Source organism: Natator depressus, chromosome 12 (genome assembly GCF_965152275.1).
Source record: "Natator depressus isolate rNatDep1 chromosome 12, rNatDep2.hap1, whole genome shotgun sequence".
Classification (NCBI taxonomy): Eukaryota; Metazoa; Chordata; order Testudines; family Cheloniidae; genus Natator; species Natator depressus.
Window position 1 is genome coordinate 21666687 of NC_134245.1, and position 12305 is coordinate 21678991.

Consider the following 12305-nt stretch of genomic DNA (forward strand, 5'->3'; position numbering starts at 1 on the left):
GCTTTGATTCCAGCAGAAGAAAACCAGGCTTTTCATGTTAAATTATTGTGTATTGTGGTGACAGGCATTTCTGGTGTCATCATTGTTTTAAATTCCAGTAATCCATTTCAAATACTTTAAATATAATCTGCGTACTCAATTGAAATGGCTAAAGTCAGAATTTTAGTTATTGATATCATGGGATAAAGTCTGGAGGGCAAAAATGTGAGCGAGATCAAAATAGCTATTAGCACCATCAAAGACAATTGAATGGCTCACTGTACCTTTGTATGAAAGATGAGAGAGAGTATTTTGATAATGCGTGTATCCAGGGTGGGTTTCATAAACTGTGAGTACCCTCAGCATGGAAATAGGAAATTGTACAGCTCAAGTAGAAAACTCCCGTCATCGCACATTTTCATTAGCTAGATAATCAGAGCTCAATCCTGCTTTGTCATATATGGCATCTATTGCAACATACGCTGGAAAATCAGTTGTTCTCTAGCATACAACATGGTGAGAATTCAGCATCCAGGACTAGGGGACTCACTTTCATTTAATCTACCTTTATATATAGACAGGAAGTGACATTCCTATTAGGATGAGTGGGGCCAAGTCCTTGCAGAATTACAGTACTGGGCAGTGGTCAGTTTGCCAACATGCTATATGCATTGCTAAATTGGAAGGATAGGCGAGAGCTCTGAGTATGACAAAATCATTTAGATAGAAGTAAAAAATTTTACTAAGTTTGACTTTCTTAATTTTTGTTCCTGTATTTAAGCATTCTTAGTATTAACTTATGGTTGAAATGGAAAATCTCATGCTAAAAGAAGTATTGAATCTCTTTGTATAACATTTTTATGAGCAGGATGAATCCTCATCATGGTCTGAGTTTAAACCTTACTCAGACTGATGGGTGTGAATACACCCTTCAGATAACATAACTCAAAGGATAAGATAATCACAAGCCTCCACCGAACAAAAAAGGATTATGTGAACCCACTCAGGAGTTTTGGACTGTACGGAAGAAAGGGCTTTTGGCTCAGTTTTATGTGTATGTGTGAGAACACAAAACGAGAGAATTACAGAAACAGCCTGAAGAAATCCAAGCAGCACCTGCAAACACAGTGTGACCCCTGGGGAAACTAAACAGAGCACTTTTGGGTCTGGTACTGGCTAAAGAGGCTTGTGGCTGTGCACAAAGAAGCTATTCCGTGGTTTTGGTTCTTCCTGCATTTGGAGAAGCAGGACTTTACACATTCTTTGTAAATGAGCAAGATTTCATCAAAGACAATACCAGAATTCATCATCAATCAGCGGGAACATTAGAGTCAAAGACTATTAGAATCAAAAAGGGGAAACACAATATATAAACATAAACTTTACAATAGATGAATTTTAAAATGTCTGTTATCCCATTTTTATTTTGGTTAGGTAAGAACTCAGAAATTTGGATGCTTAGCTAAACACTTTTGGTTTGGAGAATTAGGCTGCATTACAGTATTACAGGAATTAACTTTCCTTGTCAGTCTTCCCAAATTTGTTGGTTTCAGAAAACCAAGAAAATACCAAGCTGAAACAAATTAGTGGAGAGGCTCACACATTTCTTAACAAAACTTTTTTCTTTAATTTTTAAGCTAAAGTTGAGTTTGTGAACATATATTAACTAACTTCAAAAAACATGAGGCTTGATCCTGCTCCTGCTGCAGCTGATGGTAAAACTTCCTATGACTTTAATGTGAGCAAGATCAGGCCACAGGTACATTGCAATAATGTATATTAAAAAAAACCAAAAACCAAAAAACCCCAGAAATTTGAAAGCCAGGAAACTTGAATTTCAGCAACCAGCCTCAACTCTGATCCTCAGTCTCCGTTCCTTGTTTACCTAATGTATCTTACAGCAATGGCAATGTAACAAAAATGATTTACCATTTGAGCTGGTTGGTGAAAAATTGAAAACTGAAAAATTCCAGCCCAAAATAAAAGATAAAACTGTGTATTCAGAAATGCAGCCACAGTGCCTCATCAGAGTTGTGGTTCAGGTGCCTCATGCCTCCATTCCCCTCTATCAGTCAAGCGCCCTCCTTGGACTACATTTCCCATGGTGCTCCACAGCCTCCTCTGTTGCTGAGCCACTCCGGTGCTTCGTAACAGAGGTAGTCTGGCTGTAGAGCCGAGGCTATAGAAGAGAATGGAGGCATGGGGCACCACAGCAACATTTCCAAATTGAAATTTTCGGAACTTTATGATATGTTTTTTTAAGGAAAAGTTGAGGTTTCTTGTTGAAAGCAGACAGTTTTCATGATACATTTCATTCAGTTGAAACCCCAGTTACCTGTGACTTGGGCTTTAGTGGCCAATTTGAGTAGTCTAGATGGGACAAAACTGCACAGGGCAGTTTCTGGAGGATTGATTCCTCGTGGTTTATGGGGACAGTGGATGAGGCAGGAAGAATGGAGTTTCTAGTTTGATGAATTTGTTTGAGTTCTCTAATGAGTGGAATGATAGATGAGGGAGGGTGTTGTTTCTCTACTGCATATAGATACAGGCTGAGTTGATGTGGACCCAGTAGCAAAATAAGGACAGACACATGCATGTAAATAAGTGGTAGGCAGCACCTTTTATTAAATTTTAATATAGGGGAGGGGCGCTAACCCACCCGCCACCTATACTCTCCTAAACCAGGCTTTTAATTAGTTACAGTGCAGGGGTTACATGACTCTTTATCATATAACCTGTAACCAGCGCTACATTTACAGGGCTCCTTATCATTTAAATGATAATGTGGGGTAGGCTGTCCTCCGCTTACCCCCCCAGGACTTAGTTCTTTCTACCACCACACCCACCACAAGAGGGACAAGAGGGTGCAGCAGGGCTACAAGGTCTGACCTCAGCCCACCAAGGCCAAAAGATCTCACCCTATCCCAAGGCCCATCACCAAAATCCCAGGTCTTTTATCTCTGGGACCCACTCATTCTATTCTCTTAATGGCGCTGGAAACTGCCCTCAAGTTGTGATGAATAAACCACAGTACTTCAGTTAGGTACTAAGCATGTTCTTGCTTATCCCACTGTGGCTTGAAGGTGAGGTGAGGAAGGCAAAAACCGTTCTGGTCTTCTGCCAATTTGCCCATGGGAGAAAAAATTCCTTCCTGATCCCCATAAACAGATGATTGGTTAGACCTGCAGCATCTGTCAGACCTGGTTCCCATTCCTAGTTTGGGGGTGGAATGGTGGAACGGAAATGAAGGAGGCTGCACATGACCCCCATGCCAGGTTAAATGGGGAATGCCAGCCAATCAGTACCCCTCCCCCCCGGCTGGCCACGCAGTACTGGAGACTCCCAGGGGGAGGAGCTACCTATTGTCGCTTGGCAAGTGTCTCCCTCCCTTGCTGCTGGGACTGTTCCCCTTTCACCGCCAACCCCATCAAGTTCTCCCACCTGTTCATGCGGGCGGGTGGCATATGTTACTGTGTTTTGCTGTGAATGGTCAGATAAACAGGAAGAGGTTCTAGGTTACACAGGAAGTGTAAGAGAAGGGTTGGTGGTGACCATTGGAAACATCTCTGAGGTAGGACTGGGGGATTTCTGGTGGATAGGGAGGATGTTGACAAAGAGTCAGAGTTAAAACTGTTTGCTGAACCTCAACTACAGATTTCCTTTCTGAAAGACAATTTTAAAAATACATCTCTAAGTACATAAGATTTTTGCCTGGGAATTTCCTTTTTTGTTTGATTTGTGTGTTTGTTTAGAAACTACTTTAAAATGTTGATATGCCATGAAAGTTTGTTGTGTTTTTTAAGCTCTTTGATCCCTGTTGATGGGACCTCCTGTGCTCTTCAGACTGTGTATGAATGGCAGGTGGACGATGAATTTGGAAATGAAGGTATTATACCTGCTGGGAAGTGAGTGAGGAAGTGGCACATGAGAGCGATCACTGAAAAGGTTACAGCTTCAAAAGCAGGAGGAGAAGTGCAGTCTGCACTGCGGTACTGAAAGGATTACACCTGCAGCAAGATGAGGTGCAGAGGCAGGGGTGAGAGTTGGGAGATGAATAGGAATTATAGAGGTGGCGACAGCATCTAGGCACAGCTGCCAAGGGGCACTGATGCAGCTTTCGTCAGGTGCACCATCAGGATCAGGTTACAGTAGCTGGATCCCTGAAGCGGGGCAAGCAACCAGTAGATAAGACAGTTAGAGAGGAGAGGATCATAGCCTTTCAATACAAACAAAAATAGGACTACCTTCATGCCCTTCCTTCATATTTCAGCAGGGAAAAAGCAGTATTGCCAAACCCAAAAGTTTAAAAATTGTCAGACCCAAAAAATCATGAGGATTGATCCGAGGATTGATTCAGTGATAGATCCACTGATTGATTGATTGAAGTGATTTGGGTCCCATTGCAGGAGCTCTTGCTCCCCAAAATTCTAATTAGTTAATTCTGTGTCCCTTCCAGACCCCCATCTGCCCCTCCCCTAGTCTAGCCATTAACTAAGCACCCGTAGCCCCTGTCTCAAGTCTACCCCCCTAGCCCCACCTCTGTTCCCCACACACACACACTTGCCCACTTCCCAAGCATGGTGTTGCAGGGATGGAGAAGGGCTGGGGTCGGGGAGGAGCTGACCCATGTTATCACAGGAGGGGAGGGGTGTGGAGGGAGCAGGGTCACCTTGAGCAGCTGATCTCTTCCTGCTCCCGCCTCAACACCTCCTCATGAGCCAAGAGCAGTTCAAGGGTAGGGGAGGAGGGAAGAATTCTGCCTGTCTCCTGCAGTAGCTCTGATTGGCTGCTCTTCCCCAGGAGGTGGGGGGGGGCACCCAATTGTAACGTGTTTTCCTGTCGGCAGGGCTGAATATGGTGTGAGTGTTGGAGCATCTCCTGTCATAGACAGATTGGCCCTAAAATCGAGTTACTGGCTAGAGAGGGCAGCGCAGGATATGGTCTGCCTGGCAGCTCCAGCAGGAACTTCCTCAGTGCGCAGGAAGCCTGCGGCACCTCTGGGGACTGCGGCACCTCTGGGGCCCTCTGCTCCAGGCTCCCCATCCCAGGTTGTCAGAAGGCTTGTGACTCAGTGGCTCTCTTCTCATTCCTCTCCAGCTGCTCTGCTACCTGCCTCCATCTCCCCAGCTGAAAATCTACTAGAAGCATCTAGGCCGCTGTACTTTTTACTCCTCCTGCCCAAATCTTTCCAGTGAAGGGAGCAGCAGCATTTACTGCCCTCCACAGGAGATATAATTCTACTCTTCTCCTGGGATCCTCTGTTACCTCAGGTTTTGTGGCCCGTGTAAAGTAGTCCTGCTTGCACTCTTGGCAGGGATCTTCTGGGAATTTGGATCTGTGTAAGAAACAGGGTGAGATAAAGATTTCACCTATGCCTGTAGGTATTGCCAGTCCCAAAGCATTCAAAAATAATGAGTCAGGTCTCAAACAATCATGAAATTAGTTTAAAAAGTATGACATTTTAAATCAATAATACGTTTTGTGTTCTTTGTATTAGCCGTGTCTTTTCTGACCCTTTAGGTGCACTTAAATCATGTTTTCAAGCATGTCTCTGTGACCAAGAGGGATAAAAACATATTTCTCCAAAAATAAACAACCCCTGTGCTGGAAAGCTATGTTTTCATCACTTGACTTCCGGAGTTGGGGCTTTAAGAAAATTATCAAACATTGCAAGACTTGCATCATGCCCTCCCTGGTGGGAAATGTGTGTATATGAACATATTAGCAACCAGGAGCAGGCCTTGAAATAGAAGGGTTTGTTTTTTAGTAGGGAGAAAGAGAGTAAGGTGTGCTGTTGATATGGGTTGGACAGCTGGTGGGGAGAACTTCAAAAATAGCTTGAATTTTTTAGGAAAAATCACTGAGAAACTTTCAACTTTTCAACTGTAGCTGCTACAAGGTTTTTTTTTGTTGTTTTTTTTTAAAGTCCATCTTTGAGGAAAAATACTACAAAATAGCATAAACCTCAACAAATATAAAACAAAACCAAGTCCAACAACTGTAGGTTAGAAATGATACTTAGTGTTAACCATCAGTATTAATAAACACCACTGGGATCTGACAGAGTTTTCAAACTTTGATAAGGGATAATGCTAAAATTAGCCAGCTAGTCTCCCTGAAAAAACTTAAGGGCACCAATTCCCATTGAGGTCAACTGAATAAAGCAAACTTGGAGTGTATATATCAAGCTGTTTTTAGAAAAAATGACATTCTAAGGAGACTCTTCAAAAAAAAATCTCCTGGATTTTCAAATTCTCATGTCTCCAAGGTGCCTTGTCTGATTAACCTCAAACCTGGGGTGGGGGGGGGGGGGGAGAAATCACCTCCAGCTAGAAACAAACACAAGAAATTTCAAACAGAAAATAGCTTATTTGAAGGAGGTAGAAGGGAAGTAGCGTCAAAATTAGATTTAAGAGAAAAGCAAACAATAAAAAAATTTGCTCCCATTCACACGTATCTAATTCTGTGTACCTGCGATCAAGTGGATTGAACCCAGCAGGGGAGCCAGGAATTCCATTCATTTACTATGTAGTCTTCAGTGATACTTGAATCACTCTGTATTTGTTTCCTCACCTATGAGAGGCTTACCTATAACCGACTCAGAGGTGTTGTGAATTTATATATGTGTAAAACACTGTTGTACAGAGAGTAAGTGCTAAGTATTATGTGTATTACAGACTTCTACATCTAATCTGTGTGTTTATTTATAAATAATGCTGAATGTTAGAAATGGGTCCAAACACAATCCCTGGATCTGAACACTACTGAACTTTGGAAAAGTTCTGATCTGGATACAAACATGAACTTTGTGGTTCAGGCTCATCTTTAATATACGTCAATGTATATTTCCTCTTTTTCTTTTATAAAATCTTAATCTCAACATCAGTCATCCTGTCAAGGAAAACCAAACAGACCTCCCTATGGACACCAACCAGGATTCTCTTAGACTCCAATCTTGCAAATACTGAAGCACATGTATGAGTTTGCTTACAAGAGTTGTCCCATTGAAGTCTATAGAACTACTCCCATGAGCGCAGTTACAAACATCTTCAGTATTTGCCAGATCTGGGCCTCAGATTGTCTGGCAAGTGGCCATTGTAAAGCAATGTGAGGTTTGGTCTCCACCTGGGCCGAACATGTTGCCTTTGCAGCAAGCCTGGTGAGTAAGTTTCTGTGTCCAGACATGAATAATAAGTCAAATCAATTAAATAACTATTCAGTAAGAAGTTAAGGAATTTAGTAATTTTATGGTGGAGAAAGGGTCAGATTATATCTGTAAATAAAACAGATCTTCATTATGTTTCCATCTGACCTTATAGTTTCTTATTGTTCAAAAGTCATTAATGTAAAAGTTTTTATTTTAAATAGAATGTTATAGATACATTATTTCTGAATAGACTAGACAATGTGGCAAGAATAGAATATTATTATGGACAATTATGTGGACCAGCATGAGCGCTTGTGTTTAACAAACCGCTTTGAGTTCTAATTTTCTGCAGTACACATACTGAAGGTATTATTTGTACTCGTTAATGTATGTTGGGAAAGTTATTTAAAATACTTACATTTGTTGATACTTCCTATAGATACTTCCTATAGGATTTTAATTGGTTTTATCTAGTTTTGTATGAGAACTCTTTAAAACAAATCAGAGTCCCTTAAATCACATATATTACCCATCAAAGGACAGAGATATTTCTTTATAAACTTAAAAGTTTTTCTAAGAACTGAAATCTGAAGGGTCTCAACAATGAATTAAAAGATTTAGCAGAAGATAATTTATGCATTTTTTTGATGGTCACAGTTTCAAAATGACAAAAAACAATGTCTTGTAACAGAAGGGTTAAATCTTAATCTCAGAGGTTTACAAAGCTGCTAGTCGCAGTCTCCTTAAAATTTAATATACCTCGTTAATGCTTACTTGCAAACACTGAAGGATTTTTATGATTATAATCATGTGTTACAGCACCTAGTACTGTTTCTAAGCAGCATACTAATCAGCTTAATGAGATATTACTGCACTTTTTGTTGACTGAAGCAAAATCCCTTTTATTGTTCTAAAGCTTGTCCTTTACTTTATTTTTTCCAAAAAACATTATCTTGTTTTATTGTATACCAGTAAATATCATGCCTTCATTTTTTTTATCAAATCATAAAACTATCTTTCTCATTGTGGAATGTGGAATATATTGAAAATGGTTAATAGAACTGAAAGTTACATTTTGTTTTCTGTTTGTGTTTTTTTAAATGGAAATGGGAGAGATGCATAACCTTTCTTTTTCTATAGATTGAAAATGTAAACAGGTGCAGTTTCACAGGAAATGGAACAGGAGACATTGAAAAGCTTATGCCGCCCCTTTAATAATTAGATATTGAAATTGGCAACATGCTATTTTAAAATACTAAATAATAATTTAAATCAGTAAACATACAGTACAATGAAGGCATTATATAATTAAGAACAAATATGATCACAACTGTATAGTATAATTAGCATTTAATATACTTTTTATTGTTTTCTACTATAATTCCTTTGCATTATTATGTGTAGGTTAAACATAAAATGAAAATATTATGTCCACAGATATAGTTGATTCACTGCTTATAACTATTTTGAAGTACAAATCTAAACTATCTCCTTATTTTCAGGGATGGAGGAAGCTAGTTTGTGCCTTGGTGTTTCTTCAGCTGTATCAGAAGCTGACACCCACCTCAACAGTACCATACTTAATGGCCAGTATTCAATGAGCCAGAAGCTGCATCAGATAACTTCACAGCTCAGTCATGCCTTTCCAGAACTCCAAAACAGGCAGAATACTGAGGAGAAGGCATCAGCACCACTAGAAGACAAAAGTCACGTGGCTATAGCAAATCAGCCAATCAGCAGTCAGATGGCACTGTTAGCAAACCAGCTCAATAGAGATGTTGATACCAGTTTGAACGGAAGAGTGGATCTGCAACAGTTTTTAAATGGACAAAACCTTGGGATCATGTCTCAGATGAGTGATATCGAGGATGATGCCAGAAAGAACAGAAAGTACCCCTGTCCCCTCTGTGGGAAACGCTTTCGGTTTAATAGCATCCTATCGCTCCACATGCGCACTCACACTGGAGAGAAACCATTTAAGTGTCCATACTGTGACCACAGAGCAGCTCAGAAAGGCAATCTGAAGATTCACCTACGTACTCACAAACTTGGAAACCTTGGCAAAGGCCGTGGAAGAGTCCGAGAAGAAAACAGGCTTTTACATGAGCTGGAGGAGAGAGCGATTCTGCGAGACAAGCAGATGAAAAGCAGCCTTTTGCAGCCACGACCCGATGTGAAAGCACAGCAGCATTCACAGCCAGCACCTCTTGCAAACTGTAATTTGTCTGTGCCAGCTAATCACAGCACACCTGATATTTTGAACCCTGTCCCCTCTCCAAAGCCTGTCAATGTCCAGGAAGAAGTAGTAGCTCAGACTGCTGGGTTCAGATGCACATTTTGCAAAGGAAAGTTTAAGAAGCGGGAAGAGCTGGACAGACACATAAGGATCCTGCACAAGCCTTACAAGTGTACTCTGTGTGACTTCGCTGCCTCCCAGGAGGAGGAGCTGATTAGTCACGTGGAGAAAGCTCACATCACTGCGGAGTCAGCTCAAGGCCAGGGATCCAATGGGAATGGAGAACAATCTACCAATGAGTTTCGCTGTGAGGTGTGTGGCCAAGTATTTAGCCAAGCCTGGTTCCTCAAAGGCCACATGAGAAAGCACAAAGATTCGTTTGAGCACTGCTGTCAGATTTGTGGTAGGCGCTTCAAAGAGCCTTGGTTTCTTAAAAATCACATGAAAGTCCATCTGAATAAATTATCCGTAAAGAACAAATCTCCTAATGATCCAGAAGTTCCTGTATCCATCAGCAGTATGTCACAGGAAGCTCATGCAAACTTGTATTCACGATACCTATCATGTTTGCAAAGTGGCTTTCTTCCTCCAGACAAAGCAAGTTTAAGTGAACAAAATCAGATTTATAACAAAGGAGATTTGCCCATGAAAGAGAAAGAAGTTCTGGGGAAACTCCTTTCACCCATTTCTGGCATCGGCCACAGTATTGCTGAAGGGGATAAACATTCTTTATTGGGCTGTCTCAATCTGGTGCCTCCTCTGAAATCCAGCTGTATAGAAAGGTTACAGGCTGCTGCCAAGGCTGCAGAGATGGATCCAGTAAACAGCTATCAAGCCTGGCAGCTTATGGCGAGGGGAATGGCCATGGAACATGGCTTTTTGTCTAAAGAGCAGCAGATACAGCGCAGCCATGAAGACACTTTGGCAAATGCTGGAGTTATGTTTGATAAGGAGAAGCGGGAGTATGTGTTAGTAGGAGCAGATGGCTCTAAGCAGAAAATGCCTGCTGATTTGGTTCGCAGCACTAAAATGGGCAATCAGAGAGACTTGCCAAACAAACTAGACCCTTTAGAAGGCAGTCGAGATTTTTTGTCACATGGTATGAACCAGGGACTTGATTATAACATGCAAAGTCATGGGAATGTGAAAGAAAAGCCAACTGAGTGTCCTGACTGTGGAAGGGTTTTTAGAACATACCACCAAGTTGTTGTTCACTCCAGGGTACACAAGAGAGACAGAAAAGCAGAAGAAGAGATAGTTCAAAGTAGCCTCGATGAGCGACGTGGGTCTGGAAGTGATCAAGAGTCTCAGTCTGTCAGCAGGTCGACAACACCAGGGTCCTCTAACATTACTGAAGAAAGTGGAGTAGGTGGGGGTCTCTCACAGACAGGAAGTGCACAAGAGGACAGTCCACATCCTTCCTCACCTTCCTCTTCAGGTATGCTAACTTATCCATCACCAATTTTGACTGAGAAATTAGATGCTATAGTTTAAATGACAATAATTTAGTGTTTTATACAATTTACCAGTGTTATTCCTACTTACAGTTCCCAAATAGTTTGCAGGGCTGTGGTGCTGTGTGCTAGAGCATGGTATTTTGGGATCTCTTTTTTAAAATCCCTTCACACTTTTTAAACGAATTCTCATTTCACCTGTGGATATTTTTCATGGTCAAACTTTTCCTGGCCCTTCAGCTCTCTCTTCAGCTATGCCACAAGTGGCAATGTACAAGGTCTGTGCTTTCACCAATGAGGGTGTCACTTGGGGAACCCCTTTCTCTGGGGTTCTAAAGCTCCTCTGTTATATCCCTGCTCGCTGTCTCTTCCAGACCCTACTATTGCCTCCAGGTGGAAAGGTGAAGCAAGCTACTTTCTTTAAGCTATAGCTCAAAGGGGTATATTGTATTGGCCACCTGCCCTCCTGAGAGAAGCAGCCTAGTCCCAATCCCCAAACAACTCAGTTATTTAGCTGAGATATGCACTGCCACCAGCTCACTGTGCTGACTAGAACAACAACAAAAATAAAATAAAATCCATGATTAGGTTTTTTTACATAATTTTCATTTATATGCTTATTTTAACATGTATGCAGCCTTCCATTTATTCCATGTGTATTTGAAAGTACAAGAAAAATAGAAATTGAACTGAAACATTTTAATTGCATTGTATGTCATGTTAACTTCCTGTGTATAAAATAGCAAAACAGATAATATTTCATTGAAGATGTCTATAAAATATTGAGCTTCCTGGTACAATTTTTAAAGTTACTAGCCTATGACTGCTGAAATAAAATCTCCAAGTAATAACAGGTAAGATTTCTGGCCTCATCTATATTTCCAATGCCACTTACTAATGGATAGTAAATTGAAAGTTATATCTTCAGCCCTTTATAAAGAAAGCACCTCACTAATACTGTAATCATTCTGCAAGGCTAACAACAGAGGAAATCATGCCATAACAAATACTCTGTTACTAATGGCAACATTGATTTCTGCAATCAGCCATTAAGTCTAGAAAATGAAAGACAGTTTGAGGTACCTTAAGGCATTACGTTGCCCACTGTTAAAGATCTGGTAGCAGGCTGTTGAGGGTAATTCTTTTTAGTTTTTTTCCCCCAGTTTCGATAAATATTTTAGTATTGGAGGCAATTCACTGTTACAGTTATTAAGTATATGCTAGTTTATTTTTGTTGTTCTTGTCATGCTCCAGTATACTCGACTTCTAAGGCCAAATTAATATAAAAATAAAGTGTTATTTTGCAGGCTTATTACAAACCAGTAAAGAAATTGTTAAGACACATAAATCTGCACTCCACATTCCACAGATTCCTATAGTACTTAATGTTGTTGTTTAAATACCCATGAAACACACTGTCTACTCTTAGAATCATAGCCTCATTTACAATTTATTACTGGTGAGACATATTAGAAAAAGCTATGTAGGA

General features: G+C 40.7%; 1 protein-coding gene across 11 annotated transcripts in view; it reads left to right on the forward strand.

Annotated features, from left to right (window-relative positions):
- Nucleotides 1-12305, forward strand: part of ZNF536 (zinc finger protein 536) — a 400318-nt gene that overhangs the window by 174233 nt on the left and 213780 nt on the right. For all 11 annotated transcript variants that reach the window (XM_074968700.1, XM_074968701.1, XM_074968706.1 and 8 more), the window contains one exon: nucleotides 8629-10800. In XM_074968700.1, coding sequence (XP_074824801.1) covers nucleotides 8631-10800 — 2170 coding nt within the window. In that variant the 5' untranslated portion in view covers nucleotides 8629-8630. The remainder of the gene's footprint in view (nucleotides 1-8628; nucleotides 10801-12305) is intronic.